General features: G+C 35.0%; 1 protein-coding gene across 22 annotated transcripts in view; it reads right to left on the reverse strand.

The window, feature by feature from the left end:
• AFDN (afadin, adherens junction formation factor) overlaps nt 1-16,759 on the reverse strand; it is a 115,582-nt gene that overhangs the window by 31,439 nt on the left and 67,384 nt on the right. For all 22 annotated transcript variants that reach the window (XM_077175636.1, XM_077175648.1, XM_054630308.2 and 19 more), the window contains 5 exons: nt 15,459-15,724; nt 14,841-14,984; nt 13,515-13,713; nt 11,803-11,906; nt 10,264-10,350 (listed from right to left, as the gene is read on the reverse strand). In XM_077175636.1, the coding sequence (XP_077031751.1) occupies nt 10,264-10,350; nt 11,803-11,906; nt 13,515-13,713; nt 14,841-14,984; nt 15,459-15,724 (800 nt within the window). The remainder of the gene's footprint in view (nt 1-10,263; nt 10,351-11,802; nt 11,907-13,514; nt 13,714-14,840; nt 14,985-15,458; nt 15,725-16,759) is intronic.

A 16,759-nucleotide genomic window follows, 5' to 3' on the forward strand; every position in this document is an offset into this window, starting at 1 on the left:
TTAATAAACATGAGAGATTTAATCAGAAAAGTTAAGGAGAACAGATTTTATTGCTAGTCTCAAGATGAGTTTTATAAGACTTCCTTGATAGTAACAGACACAGGGAACTTTGTCTGACATACATTCTATTGGCCATTAAACCATAAAACACCATACAGTGCAACTGTATAGAAAAGTCACAGTTTGAGTAACAGGAATATCCAACAGACTTCCTAATGGCAGCAGCACAGCTATCCATGAGCTGGTGAGTCACCACAGAAGCATTAAAAGCAGGTAGAAGAAATTCTGCTTGCTCCTCCTTCCCATTTGGTATTTGCCAGGACAAGCAGCCATAAAGGCATGGTGAAAACAGCAGCCAGCTCCTTCTAGTGAGAATCAACATGCAGCTTCATTCCCAGGTGAGCCACCCATGCTGTGACACGCTCATGAGGACCTGCCACCTGCAGAGTGATGGCTTGGAGGTGCTGAGACACCACACAGCTCCACCAGCACCCCAGTGTAAAGAATGAGAGGGAGTGAAGGTCCATCTGTTGACCAGGTGCTAACCTCTTAACAGCTGAACCACTCCCATGCCCACACATCCCGACCCAACATAGGTGGATCACAAACCAGCTGTACTTTCTGCAAGGTTAACAACATTTCTGCAGTTTTAGGAGACCTGTAAAATGACCTGGTTATTTCAATACCTATCATGAGAACTACAAAAACTATTATAAAAACAGTTTTGTTTTTATAAAACTATTATAAAATTAGTTGTTAAAAATAACAGAAGACTTGTATTAAGTAATTAAGGAAAAACTATGCATCTGCAGAGCAGATCTGCAGTACAGCACCTAACCAAACCGGTGCTGCTCCAGACAATTAACAGGAAGGTCTTGTCATTACTTGTTCTGAAGCCTCTTTTGCCCACACCCGTTGAGCTTCATATACTTTGTTTATCACTCTGATAAAACTAAAGCAATGAACAGCTTCCAATGAAGTCTGGCAAAATCATACCTGATTAAAAACATACCCTTCAATAACAAATTTTTTTAAAATGTTAGATGTTTTAATATAAAAAAAGTTTTAACATAAAAGCTGACTTTAATTTCCATAAAATGTCAGAATGTCTTCCTAATGATCTTTCAATATAGAAATGTACATTTCTGTCTTAAGTACATATACATGTAAATGGTTTCACATTTCACATAAATAGTAAAATGAAAAAGTAGTACTGAACTGGAAGTAACTTCCCTCTCCAACTATACTTTGAATCCACAAAAGTGTCATACAGTCACCAACCTTTTTAAGTAATACTCCAATTTAAGTGGCTTCAGTTACCAAGACTATGTGTCAAAACATTTCAGTAGTTCACATAACCATACATCTTTTAAAATAAGTAATTTTCAAGATTTTCTTAAATTCTTCATATGCAAACATGAAATAAGATTTTATTTTAATAATGTAGGTATCATATATATTTGTGCACACATACAAATATACCTTACTAAAGGTATCTGGGATGTCTCATAATGCTTTACAGCTGACAGTTCTTCCAAATCACTTAAGCTTCTGTGGTATTTTATAAAAATTCAACAGTTTAATACGCAACAAATCAACTGAAAATAACATGTGTTTAAAGAAAATAGCATAGAAATGTAGCTTATCAAGCCTGATACCAGCTATCATGCCTTTTATCTGCCTACACCCTGAGTAGATTTCACTGATTTTTATCAAGGCTAATTCCTGATTTCAGATTCTTAAGCTTCCACAGAAGGTCTCTGCAAGTTGTAATAAACATCCTTAAAAGCAAGTCTATGGAACAGAATCAAGTCTCATTCTGACTGCCTTGGAAAGTAATTCATCTAGAAGCAATTAAATAACCCAAGCTTGTAAGCATTTTAAAAAATAACAGTTTACTAAACTATGCAGCAAATTTACAAATTCATTCTCTAGGAGGCAAAAGCAAAGGTTTTTGACCACCCACCCACTCACATTCCATAAAGCTGCATGTGTTCCTTAGGTTATATCTGGATGAGTATAAATTTTATCTTCATTAGGTACTAAATATACTAAGTCTAAGACTCACTTAACTACTTGCTGCAGGCTCAGAGACAGAGAAAGGCCAACTTTGTAGCTACTGGTCCCACCTCTAGCAAGTGCAAACTTTTCTGGACTTGAAAATCAGAAAAAGCCCACTTTGTCAGAGAGCTAAGGTCTGTGTTGTCTCAAGACCAATGCAGACACTTCAGAAATCTGTCATCATTAGAGAAAATACTTTTCAAATAGAAATGAGGTGAACCAGCCTACTGTATCTAAAACTGATCTGTTAGCTGTGGTTAGTTACAGCTGCACTGAGTCATGTTGTACCCTGACTCAAAAAGAATTTTAAAACTGACCCATGCTCTACATACAACATACTTCTGCTTTCCCCTCTCACATACTCCTCCATGTTGGGGGCTAAAACCCAAATGTTTCTGGAGCAAGAAAAAGTACAGTCACAAGTGGGCAAAATATTTCCAATTAAACAAACCAAAATATTTCCAATCAAACAAACCAAACAAAATATTTCCAATTAAACACAACAAGCACAAGGTTATCACCAAAACTTTGGTGATAATCAATATTATTCAACAGGTAAAGATACTAGGCATTTAACTGCTATGACCAATTCCACAGCAGCTTTAAATTGCACTGAGTGGGAAAAGCAGATGAGAAGTGCCTTAATACACAAAGGAAAAAAAAGGCAGATTGGCAGCAGTACACCCAACATCTGACACATCCAACAACCTAGAAACTTTATGTCTGGTGTATCCGGATGCTGTACTTATAAGAAATCTCTAAGGGAGTAATGAGAAAAGACTGAAGAGTTTTGTTGTTATTTTTAATGGAATAAGGGTTACATGTTACTTTTTAATAAAAGAATGTTTGCAATCAAGATTGACTTGCACACAAAGCAAGCAAGTGAATATACTCTCGTCTTCGAAATGTGCTTCTCACAGGACAAGCCAGGATGTTCTGAAGTGGATGTCCTGAAATGGCATTAATAAATTATCCTTTACTGTACTCTCGTGCATATGTGGTTGTATGGGGATTTTAACAGTGTTCAGCATGGAAAGCAGGTACACTGACACAAAGAGCTCTAGCATCTTCTGTGCTAAACAGAAATACATAAATTTACAACAGCATAATTCCTCTCACACTCCAGGAATGTAACTGACCTAACATTTAATCCTAAGATTGGAATCAAGTATGCAACAGTTCCAAACTTACTTTACTCTTACTCTCAAGAAATGGGAAAAGTGGTAAGTAAATGCAAAAGGTTTCATATACAACATTTGTAAAAGACTAAGCAAATTTTGTTAATTAGTCTGTCTTAATCTTTCTGGAAAAAGTCATCTTTATTATTATAAATGCTGTAACTTAATGTAATATACTAGAAATGCATTAAAGGCACTCTTAATTAAAAAAAAAAAAAGAAATTAAATACATGAGCCTGTTTGATTCCACTTCTCTTTTGTTTCAAAGAAAACACCTTTCACTGAGCTCAAGGAAAATATATTGCTTGAGCTCTATTTCACCAGACAAGGGTTAACTTTTTCATGTACATTTGCTATAAATACTGCATGAGCACTGACACACTAATAATACTCAGAGTTTTGTATGAATCTACAAGTTGTGCTGCAGGTTCTGTGATGCTCTTCCTCCGTAAGTCAATTCTTATCCTATGGTTCAGCTTAATTATGTCTGCATTAGGCTTCACAGGCAAGATATACTGGGCAATTTATTTTGGAAAAAAACCCACCTTGTATCTCTGCACTTTTTCAAGCAAACGGCACTTGCCTTTATAGCTAAGGATAAATTACAACCCAAAAAACCCAGAGCATTAACTTCCACATAATGCAGGCTCTGCAGTTTCAGATGGATACAAAGTAATCCTGGATCAGTGTGTACACTAACACATACTATTAAGCACCTAAATTCCTACTCCAACTGAGAGTATTACTCATACAGCAAAAAGTCAACACAGAACTTACTAAGTTCCAAAAGTTTTTTCCATTAATAGGAAAAAAAAAAAAGAAAAGCTGTATTAACATGTATCTAAACAGAATTTTCAAAGTTATTAGAATGCCAGAATTTAAAGAAGCCTGGTACAGGAATTCTAGCTACAGTGTATGTGCGCTACAATTTTAGCAGGCATGCTAAGAAGTGCCTGCATACACACATACAGGGTATTAGTGCAATGAGGAAATGGCACATGAATTTTAAAACTCACTTTCTTTCAGAAGGCCTAAAATACATGTCTGGGTCATCTATTTGCAGTATCAATCTAAATACCAGTGAATAAATAAGACAAAACCACTCCACTTAAGCAGAGCTGAGGTCTCACAGCTACTGAGAAGAAAAATCACACTGTGACAGTGTAACCTTCCGATTTTACACAGTACATAAAAGCATTAAAAAAATTTTGTACAACATCTCCAGGGCACCAAAATGTGAGCAAAAACTCTGCTGGAAGCTAGTAATCAACAAAAACCAAGCAAATTGCTAACACACAGCTACTTATTTGTTCATTATGAAAACTAATCTGGCAACCTATATACTATTTTATTTCTATGAGACTGAGAAATCTGTTCTGAAAATGAGAATTATACACTGTATTTTTCCCTGAAGTCCTCCTAAGAAGCCTGTTAAGGCAACACCAGTAGTTTAGTTTAGCAGTTTAGTACTGAACACTAAAAAAAAAAAAAAAAGAATAAAACTAATAAAAAAGCACCTCCACAAAATTTTAAATCTTATTAACACCTAGAACCTGTAAAAAGCTGAGAAAGTAAAAAAAATCCTATCAACTGTCTGTATTTGCAAGGACAAGTTAGATCCACATTTGTACGTTGTTACCAGTATAATTAACTATAAGCATAATTTTCAATTTTGGAAAAAAAAAATTAAAATCATGTTTAAACCTGTTCCTTCTACATGGATCTCCTACAAGATATTTGTCGGAAAAACCTTCATAAAAATTTTATTTTAAAATTGATATTCCTGTAGACTCAAACCCTCCTTAAATTTAACACCTTGAACTGACTGCTAAATATAAAATGACAAACAGTGGTTTAGAAATTAAAGCAACTTAGAATCATTTAACTTATCCTTAAGAACAAACAAGGTTGCCAAATAATGCAAATTATTTCTGGGTAAGATGTTACAAATTTGTTTTTAGAACCTTAATAGTGCTGAACTGTCATACTCATGTTTAAAATGTTTCTATCAAAAAAGAAACACCTTATCACCTCTCACACTATTTCAGTAAGCACTACTCAGTCTGACTACCTGCTAAAAAATACTAGAAAATACACTCTGATTTATGTGCCAGTGGGGCCACATACATATGCATTTTAAGGTCCTTGTATATATCTTAAGGTAACTTTTTCTGTTGATACTACTACAAGATGACTGGACAAGAAGTAGAAGTGCACCACACTTTAAAGAACTAAATCACAATATACTAATGAGTATAACCAGCATGCAAAGATTAATCAACAAAACTTCCTGCAGGACATGGGAATCCTTTCTTTCGTGCAGTAGGAATCTAAACAGAATTTAAATGCCTCTCCTCTGTGAACTTGTTCAATAAGACACCCTAACTGCAACAAATTTGAATGTTCTGATCTTTTCAGAAGGGTCTAGAGAGTATTAAAAATCTTACACTGCTTGGGACATTGATTTTAACTATTTCACGAAGATTTTTTAAGAGAAAAACAGACTTTTAGAGGAACCTGAATTAAAGCCAACTAATATGACAAGTAAACAGATCACAGGTCATGCTATTCATGCTCTGGCACAGTAAAACAGTAGTTATCACACCTGAAACTTAAAATATTAATAGTCACTTCCACAAATTTCATATGAAGAAGCTAAAAAATTAGTTTTTTCTTTCTAGATTTTAGAAAGTTAGCTACTAACATCTGACTATATTTAACTGCATGCTGTATTACATAGTTGCTACGTGAACAAATAACTACTGGCAGGTTTAAACAGGCAAGAGAGCAGGAAAAAGTACAGGGATAGTAAAACTTCAGAGAAAAACAGTCCCAACAGAAACCTGAACGGACTTACCATGGATTCTGTTCTTCCAACAACAGAAAACCACATTTTGATCTCCGGGACTACAGATCCTTGAAAGAAAAAAAACAATTCTCCACTTCTCTTCCAGCCCTCAACAGCAACCACCAGCTCTAGTCTGCTGGATTTTCCAAGATACCCATCGAGATAACTCGGAGCTCGATGCTATGACACAGTGTAGCATTTATCAACACCAGCTATAACCAATACAATATTCAGACTCTTACGTAATCAGTTATGCTGTTCTGACTTCCATTTACTTTAGAGGCTTTATTAAACTCTGAAAACTGCTAGAAAAAACAAAAAGGGAGCCCTTTTGTACTAAAGACAAAAAACCTCCAAATTAAACAGGAAGTAATGTGCTGGCCCACAGATGGCTAAGAAGTCACATGCGAAAGCCCCAAAAAAAGTGATATATTTTTAAAGTAAACTGCATGCACACGCAGCTTCCAAATCATCTGGATTTCATAAAAACTTAACCACAATGTGGTTGGGAGTCTGGCAGCTTTTAACATCAAAACATCTTTCAGGGTTAGAGCAACCAAAGTCTGCACACAACCTCAAAAAGCAACACTGTTCCCCGTTCCCTATGCACGACCACTCCTACCAACTACATTTCCATATTCCATTACAAAAGCTATTGCTGATAAAGCTACAGAATATTACTGTAAGAAAACATGCAATATGTACCAAAGGACAGAACAGGAAGTTATTCTTCTGGATCACATATGAAGCTATACACTTTAATTTTAAATAAAAATAAAAATTGTTTTAAAGCATTCAGTTTAAGAATTGCTGTTAGGTATTTTCTCAATTTATAAAAAACAAAACAAAACCCAAACAAGCACAACACTGTTTACAGTGCTCTGGAAACTAACAGCTGTTTCATAAGTAAACCTGTTTTCTCTGCTATGCTTGTATATAGCATATGCACTTAGTGCATATTTGCTCAGAGGGACTGTCCTGCCTCAGATAACACCAAAGTGAGGTGAATTAGGTGATGCACTGAATTTCTGCTCTCTCTGGCACTCCTAGCAGGCCTTTAAAACTTCTAATTAAATAAAATATGAGTAGTTGTGATTAGAAAGTGAAAGAAGTAATGCACTCAAGTATTTTACCTGTCTCTATGTGGGAAGATGATCCAACAGAGGGTTCTCCAGGGACCCAACACTTTCATATACTCCTTGACTCACCTCTTCAGGTTTCATTTTGGTTTTAATTATATTAATGTACACATGTTTACAAACACCTAGTATCCCAAAGTAATACTTCTATCATAAAAATAAGCAGGTGCACAGCATTTTAATGCAAGCTTCCTTCTCTGCTTGTACAACCTTTGCTTCAATTCTTTTTTTTTGACTGCAGAAGAGAAGGCGTAACAATCACTTGATAATTAGGAACATTTGGTGTAAAGGTATTATATAAGGTATGATTTCTAATTTTGTCATTAGAAAATTCTTAACTGGAAGAGACTTTAAGCCAATGAAACCTCAAAACTAATAAAACCTCTATAATTATATTACAAATTTTTTAGCTGTTTCCTCAGAGATGAACAGATTTACTAGGAAAGCACACATTTTTTTGCAATGGATGGAAGGAAGAAAAACAGTCCATTGGTATTATTTTTCTTTTTGATCTCCTGAGAATCTGTCCATTTTGTCAACCTCTAGAATATCATCAAGCTGCATGTTAGCAAACTCAATCCAAAGCCCATCACAAGTATGAGAAGCCCCGTAACACGTAACAAGAAAGGCAGGTCAGCACTGACATGCAAAGGTATTCTCACAACATGTTACTGAAAGCAAGTATTCAGGAAATACATCACAGGAAAAGAACTGCTTTCCTAATAAAAGCTAAACAGATTCAGGGCTGTCCTTCACTGGTTGGAGCAGGGCCTGTTGACCAGCTGCACTTTCTACTGCTACAGCCCCTTTTGAAGCATAAAGCTCAACTTTATAGCACCTAATAGCCAACCTTTTACTATTAGAAAGTTAGAAAAATCTGAATCTATTGTAATACTTGCCTCTCCCTCTCATTTCAGGCATTCCATCCAGTTAATGTTTAGAAAATTTTAACAAATAGTCTATTGGACTTCTTCCTACCTTTTTGAAGTTAAAAATGAGAATTTTAACTTTTATGCTGCTAAAAGATATACTACTTGAGACGTGTAGAAATATATGCTAGTAAATATCACCAATCTAAGGAATAGAAAGAAAAAATGCACCAACTCTTGCTAGCTTCTCAGTCACACTCACTCAGTTCTCTAAGCTGTTCTGCCCTGACCAGACTGAGAAAATTACTGCTTGTGTATTCTTTGTATTCTTCTTTACTCTTTTTTTTAATGAAGCCTATTACAGGAAAAGCAACGCTGATAATTACTCACAGTAAGCAACTTTGAACCTCTTGAAAATAATCCTACTTAACTACTACAGCAACTTGTTTCAAACAATGCATAGAATCATTTCTATCCAATGAACATTCTAATGACTTCATATTAAACAGAATTTCTATTGTATATACACCAAAACTAAAACAATCTGTTTCTTGCTTATTTCAGAGCAAAATTTAAAACATGACTGTTTTTATATCAGAATTCCAATATTAGGGCAGCACACAGTGGTAAGATAAAATGGGACTGCCTGAACCAGTGTTTCCTGCAACTGTGCAGATGAAAACTGTTTCTTCCATGACTGACGAGGTGTTCCTTTACAGATGTCAGAAATCATGAAATGTATTAAACAACTTGTAAAAAACTTTCAGATCAAGCTTATGCACTGACCAGTAGCACTCTTGCATACTGCTAATGGAAGCTAAATGTCAGTTGTTAAATCAACATCTAGAAGTCAGCCAGCTCCAATGAAAAAGGAAACTTTCCTCCCTGTACTATGCTACTTCACTCTAGATGAGAAATTAGATTTCACAGAGTAAAGTGAAAAAAAATTACTTCCATGGCACATTTTGAAACATTCAGCAGAAATGCAGATGGCAGTCAGAAGTCCAATACATATTTAATCCAGTGTCAAGAACAAGTATTTGCTTCTCAGATTATTAACCCACTCCACTAAACTCAGAGCAGAAAATTGACTTTCCAGATCCTGAACTGTTTCCTCAATAATTGCTAATTGTTTACAACTATACACCTGACACCAGGTATTTCTTACAGATGTCAGAAATAATTCTTATAAGCTGATACCATGCAAGATTACCATTTCAAGAACAGACTATGAAATGAGTGAAGGTTGTAAAAATAACCAAAAAACCAAACAGTGCTGTTTAGAAGCAATTAACTATGTGAGGTAACTTAAAAGTAAAACAATCATGTTTTCAGCTCATGCACTAAGTGCCAAGAGTACCACAGTATTCTGAAGTTTCACATACTACACAGTGAAGAGACATTAGGAAAGACTTACTCAGTCTATTGTAAACCACCTAACCACAACGTAGACTTTTCAGTATCACTGTTGCATAATTTATAACAAGTTTTAAATACAGAAGATTATATCTGCTATTTGATTCAGTTAATAAAACAAAACCAACCAACTAGCGGAGTCTTCCATCTGGTGGCTGGAGCTGTATGTGCATTCTATACATTACTATGTAGTGCTACAAGCTACACTACACCCTAGCTACTAGCTACAGATACTAGCTACAGCATACACCCACAATTTTAGCTATTACACTGTAGGTCTCCACTGTAAAGAAACAAAACCGAATCCATTCTTGCACCTCTATTCTGTGCAAAAGAAAAGGTGTTGTGTTCATGGCGGAAAGTATTCCAACTTTAATGTATACATTTGAATTGTTTTATTTATTCATCAATTAACCCCCACACACATTCTTTGTGTTTACTTCTTTACTTTCAGCAGAAGTGCTAAATACACCTGTTTATTAATTCCATTTAATAACACTGCTAACTTTCGGCTCTGAAAAAACGGAATAAACTTGTAGCAGAGGTTTGAATCAAAGTGTTGTAATAACTACATCCATATTATGGCTTCCCTTATATTGTCCCCATCTGTGTATTTTACAGAAACATTCCCCAATCAGAATAAAAGCGTGATCAACACAATGTGCACAAACAACTTAAGGGAAGACTTTTTCCATTAATGTTTTCCACAGCAGGCTTTTCTCAGTAAGACTTAAACAAACTGACTTCCATACCTTGGCAGCAACAATGCTCAGTCCCATTCCATTTTGTTTTTTTAGTGTTACAGTGATAATTTCAGGTTCTTTTCTCAAAGGCTGAGCCTATCAAACAGTGAAGGGGAAAGAAGAAAAAATTCAGAAGTTCATATTCACTGCCAGGCTAGTAAAGTAACTAAGCAAAATAGTTAATTACAAACAAAACTATTTTGTTAGAGCAGCAGGTCTCACATCTTAAATAATATATCTGGTATCTATTTTACAGGTAGAAAGGTAGAATAGCTAACATTTAATTAATATGGATTCATATTAAGTACTACACCTGTGTTATACTACACCGCTGAAACTTGAGGTCTACTCATTGTTCCTCCTTCTTTAATTCGGTAAAGAGATTATTAATGAATCACAAATCAAGATGTAACCGCTCTATAAAATCGTAGTACCTTTTAACGAAAACTGACGTTCAGACTCCAAAGGTGCCTATTACAAAGGTAAAGGGTGATCTACACAGAGAGCTCAATTTTTAGTGCTGCATCTAGAAAATGATATTAACTTTGCAGAATTATTAAGAAGCCAATTAATTTCAAAGGCAGAATTAAACCTTTGAAATAAAGTTTGAAAAAATTTCACTTCTGAATACTCTTGAATACAGCCAGAGTCCCCAAACACGTTTGGTAATTTTTTTTTACATATCTTTTAACATGGCCAGTTCCTCAACTCAAAAAGTTGTCATCACAATCTTCATTAGCTGAAGAATGTCAGTTGGAGCACACCAGCTTGTATTCATACTGAAACATAACTGCAAGTTCCGCAAGACCCATGACAAGTAAAAATATAAGCCAAAGAGAGTGATTTAAAAAAATATTAGTACTTTCTGATTGAGTTCAAGTATTAGAAATGCAAGTAGTTTTTAAGCTGAAAATACTAATTAAAATATGATGCTATATCTGTTCAGTTGCTCTAAAAATTATTTCACATAAAGCCACCCTCTTTCCAAAACCAAGCTGTTCTGTAACTTTTATATTCAAACAGACAAGCAGAAAAAACCCACGACAAAACAAACAAACAAACCCTTACAACAGAAAAGAAAAAAGCCCTTACTTTGCACTGAAGTGAGACCCTTTTTAGTAAGTATAATTAAAGGAAAACTAAAGATTTTTTTTTTCAGGAAAAAGTATCAGACTAGAACTTAATATTAAATATTTGGTTGGTAACTGCCAATTTATAAATAAAAGCAGCTTGCAGTTCCATTAGTTATTCATAGGTCCACATCCATATATTTTTTGCCTGTGTTTAGAAGAAATTTCTTCACTGTTTATTCTCAGATGGGGGAATATGACAAAGTTTACTTATGTGAAAATTATAATCATGCTACAGCCTAGAAAAACAGTGACTTAAAAAAATCTCCAAACAGTTCCTTAAATCCACCAAGTCACTGATGAACTACATGTTTAACAATGAAGCCTATTCTTCCTAATAAGGGCTAAAACTGATTACATAAAACTCAATGCCTTGCCAAGACTGCAGTCAGTAATTATTCACTAAATCAATACTTACCAGCTCAGCATTCTCATGGGACAGGTGACTTTCATAATCTGCACCCTCAAAGTATATTGTCCATGTGCCTGGTGACCGTGGATGAGGTGTTAGTCTACAAAAACCTAAAAGAAAAAGTAATGTCAATATAGTCACGGTATTTTCTCAAGGTATTAATTGAAATAAAATAGTATTCATCTTTTTATGTTCATTAACGTGTCAACTCTTATATCTCAGATGCCATTATGGGCTTTGCTGCAATTTTATACTACTACCTACAAAATCCTATAGTTCTATAGCTGTTGCTTCTCAGAAACATACTTATTTAAAACCACTGCAAGCTCACAGAAAACTCCAGGGCTGCAAAATATTGCTTTTACCAACCAGATTCAGAAGAGACATGAAACACCAAATCATCTTTTAGAATATAAACTACCAGAACTCTGATTAAAACAGTGCTACAGAAATCTACTTTGAAGAGGGTCTAGCTAAGCAGTCTCAGCACAGATTTGGCAGAGGAGAATGCAATATGGTTTTAAATGCAGGACTGCAATTTACAGGTATTTACAGGTATTTAGCTTGATTTATTTTTTTATTTGAAGAATTCCTAGAATTTTGAAAAAGAAGCCACAGCAGTTCAATCCAACATTTTCTCCTAAATCAGGGACATTGAGAACACACATCACACAAAAATTATTAATCACTCCATCCAAATATATGATATTCTCCTCCTCATAAAAACCATTTTTCAGCAATTCAGTTTACACTGTTTCACTTCAAAAAGTCCCTCAGCATAATTTAAGGGACACCCAAAAGGCAAAATTTTGAACATATGCATTTAAAAAGCCTTACTTATAATCAACGTACAGCCACTTATATGGCAACTGAATTATACTTACTAATTAAATAATTTATTCTACTAAGCTCCTTTAGTCTCAAAACTACATTCTCTGTTAGTAACTGGACTTTCAAAACAGTCAGTTTCCTACTTTTCTTTTAAATGCAAGAATATAGCTTTTTCTATAACTAAGTTGGAAGCAACAATTGCAAAGGTTCACTGTAGTACAGAGTGAGTCTGCTTTTTCAATAGCCTCCTTTGCTACAGCCCCTTATTTACCCTGACATTCCTGTACATGTTTTTTTAAACAACTGCTTTTGAGCAGAAAATCAAGAAATTCTAATAAAATCGAGGAGCACCAAATAAAGATTTTAACTTGCTCATTTACTGAAAATGCTCAGACAGACCCCCTGCCTTACTTCCACAGGTTTAAGTCTATCATCTACTTGTTGTCTGAAATTCTGTTGGACTACAAATGCCCAAACCATAAGTTCTTACACTGATCAACAGTGAAAGAATTATTTTAAACTCATAGGGTTTTTACATGTTATATGGAAGCAGCTGATGAATAAAGAAAAATTAGATTCTAACTATTCAATTCACAGTAATTTTAAAAATCAAAAAAGTTTTGGAGCTAAGGCAAAACAGTATTTCAGCAGGCTCTAGCAACTCAGCACTGCTTACTTAGAACCTTGAAACTGAAAGGAAAGGACAGGGAGAAAGGGTAAGGATTAAAAACCCTAAATTTTAATGGCTTGCAAAAGCAAACATTTGAAGAACATAGTATAAAAAGACTAAATCATACACAAAGAAAAAGAGGCTTACGCTTTACTAAAATATATTCTGTATTCTGTGTTTGCTACACAGATCATTGCAAAACAACAAAAGAACCAACCTCTTTGACAGAGTGGATCTAAAAATTCTTGCAAACCACTTGGAACATTTCTGACAACATCACAGGAATAGCCATCTTCTGGTAAGAGAAAAGGCAGCTGTAAGTCAGGATCCTCTTCCAGCTGGACTTCTCGGCCATCGCTGCGAGCAAGTTCATCAGCCGTATTTTCTGCAACAGTTACTACATTCTCTATCAATTCCTGGACAGAAGGCAGAAAGACGTTATTACTACAAAGTAATCATTTTATTAAGTTAAAAAACCTTACATTAAGAAGATGCTAAGACTGCAAGAAAAATCAACTTCTTTGGCTCTGCTATGTACAGTCAGTACTCTGCATTGCTTTATTTTATGAAATCCCATAGATAATTGTATTAGCAAATGAGACAGAAGCTCTTATTTTTACTTCAGTATTTTCCAAATCCGTGGTGCATGTTTTTAATTTATTATTAATAATAATAAAACCCCAAGCAACTATGGAATTCTACCTATGTGTAAACAGGTAATATGGGTTATGTTCTTCAGCAAAAGACTTTTTAGTTGGGTAGCCAATACATTAAAATATTTCCAAGCTACATGTCCTTCCTTCCATTCCCCCAACACCTTTTGAGCTGTTGTATTAGTGCTTTTGGCTTAATAAACAAATGTATCCAAAGTTAATAAAAGATGGACTTTGTAGATAATGCATTCAGCTATATAAATATTAGACTACCTCTGCCTTTTTTTTTGGCGAGATCAGTGAAGTATCAGAGTTTACTGAAGAGTGTTTTTTACAATTCTGCAATAACACAGCTGTCTCTTGAATTTTGCCATGGATAAAACTTAGAATAGTCAGTCATCTTAAATATCAAGAAAAAAACATAGTCCCAAAACCAACATTATACACATATATACACACAAATTCCAGGTATCAATATGTTAATCAAAGGACAATCTGTCTGCTGCTTGTATGGAGGGATTCAAGATCCCTCAATATTTACCTCTTACATGTCAAAAAGAGTAGTGTTTCTGATGCTTTCCTTTGATTTCTATAAATTAGCAAACGTTGTTCCTTCTAGTTACACAGAACCAGATTTTAGGGGTGCTTTGTTCTCTCTTCTAGCACCTTTCTGTATTTCATTACAAATGGTGTAAGATGCAGTGACACCTCTCTGAATACGTGCAACACGGAATGGTACCTTCCTTTCCAACTCAGGATAAGAGATTCTTGTTAACACCGTGCTTGAGTCAGGGAAGTACATCCACCAAAGGTAAGATTGCTATTGACAGCCAGTGTTTTTTTATCTCAAGTATGTTAAAACTGGACAATGAGTGATAGAAGAGACTTACTGTTGGGATGAGTGGTTCATCTGGAGCACAGTGATAATTCTGCAACAAGGCTTGTAACTGCAGAGAATTCAGCTTAAAGCAAGTACTGTTAATATTTGGAACATCTGCATGTGAGTATTTGTCCATGGTAAGCAATGTGGTTGCCTAGAGGGGATAAAAAAGTCCCAGATGACAAATTAAAACCAGAATAAAACTTTAAGCTTTATGTCTAAATGCTCTTTAGATATGGGAAAAGAGAAAGCAAGAAGAGAGATCTGTAACAGAAGCAACATCAATAGCCTCCCCAAAAAAGCACTAAATAAAGATAAATTAATACTAAATCTGTAATAAATTTTTCAGCTGCTCTTCCTGTCTCTGTTCGGCATAGTTACAGCTCAGTCTTCTTTCTAATAAATGGAGATTTAACAGCCACGTTCACTGTTAATTTCACTTGTAACTTAAACATTAACAATATTGAAAACATGTTTTGTGTCTTTACCTCAATGCTATCTCAGCATTCCAGGATTGACTCACTCAAGCTATGTTTGTCCACATACTATTTTCTAGGAACACAGCATAGGCAAATATTGTCTTTGAATATACGAATATGTGAGAAGTGTTAATCACAAATACACTCACCTGTACTATTCTGCTCAGGTGGCAATCAGCAGCCAATTCCAAACCCTGTTTTTCTGCCCAGGCTTCAATGTGGCCAAGCTGTTGGCGCATGATAGCTCCCCAGTAATGTGAACATAACCCTGAATCTGGGGCTGTAACTAATCTGTTAAAAAGCCACATGTTGATAAAATGAAAGAGCTGGGAGAAGAGCTGTATGGTCAGAGCAGCATTTACTCTGCATCGTCGCAACAGGGACATGGCTCCAGTCAAGGTATGCAGCACATCATCTACAGAGATAAAACAAAAAGTCACTCATGTTCACAAACTGCAGAGTACACCTGGTTTAGGCAATAACACAAAGACACTCAAGCCAGGCTGGTGAATGCTAGGTGGAACCTATGTGTATTTAATTACACATCTTTCAGAAATACACTTACTGGTCCATGATTTTAAAGATAGAACAACATTCAAATGCTGGGTGGAACATAACTCCTGAAATGAAAATAAATTCTTGGGGAAAATATTTATCATGCAAGTAAATAACTGACTATACCCAATGTTTAAATCACATTCTCACTTCAGTAAACTGATTTTTCTATTAGTTTTTATAACAAGTTCATATTCTGTTCTTCTGTGCAACCTTTATATTTTACTGTTTCAAATGCATATTCTAATTATTCTATAGCTTCTTCTAAGTATCAAATTGTACTCAGAAATTTCAGCTGAAGTTATTTGCACTGTATGATGCAGTTAAACTATGGAATGCACCTTCTTTTCACACATCAGATTTTTAAAACACTTCAAAATCCCATTTTCCAATTACTCCCCTGCAATATTACCTAACAAGCAAGAGGGACTTCTATTAGCACCATCCTCATATGCTTCCCAGTAGAAGCAACACATTTATCTCCAGGTCTTGTTTAAAGCAATACTTTTAATTGGAAATCTCTTTTGAAGAGACCATTAGTTTTTTTAGAACTGAAACTCAGAATTGTGTCTGAAAATATATCTATAATGGTTATAAGAAATCTATAATGCAGCTCAAAAATAACTGAAATAATCAACAGCACCTGCTTTTATTCCAGTATCAGTTTGCTACATTTTCTGGGTTTGTGTCCCCAGAAGTACTCTCACAGTACATGGCCCTACAAACATAGCAGTGCCTCTTCAGTCTGCCTTAAAGGTTCAATGCAGGAGAAAAAGCAAGAACAGAAAGCTTAATATCCAAAGTACCAGAAAGTATCTATGAAATTTTCGTAGCTCAACAGAATGCTCTGTTTAATTGCTCTGCAGATCACTTTTCTTTCAACTATTGAGGCATT

The sequence above is a fragment of the Agelaius phoeniceus genome, chromosome 3 (assembly GCF_051311805.1).
Source record: "Agelaius phoeniceus isolate bAgePho1 chromosome 3, bAgePho1.hap1, whole genome shotgun sequence".
Classification (NCBI taxonomy): domain Eukaryota; kingdom Metazoa; phylum Chordata; class Aves; order Passeriformes; family Icteridae; genus Agelaius; species Agelaius phoeniceus.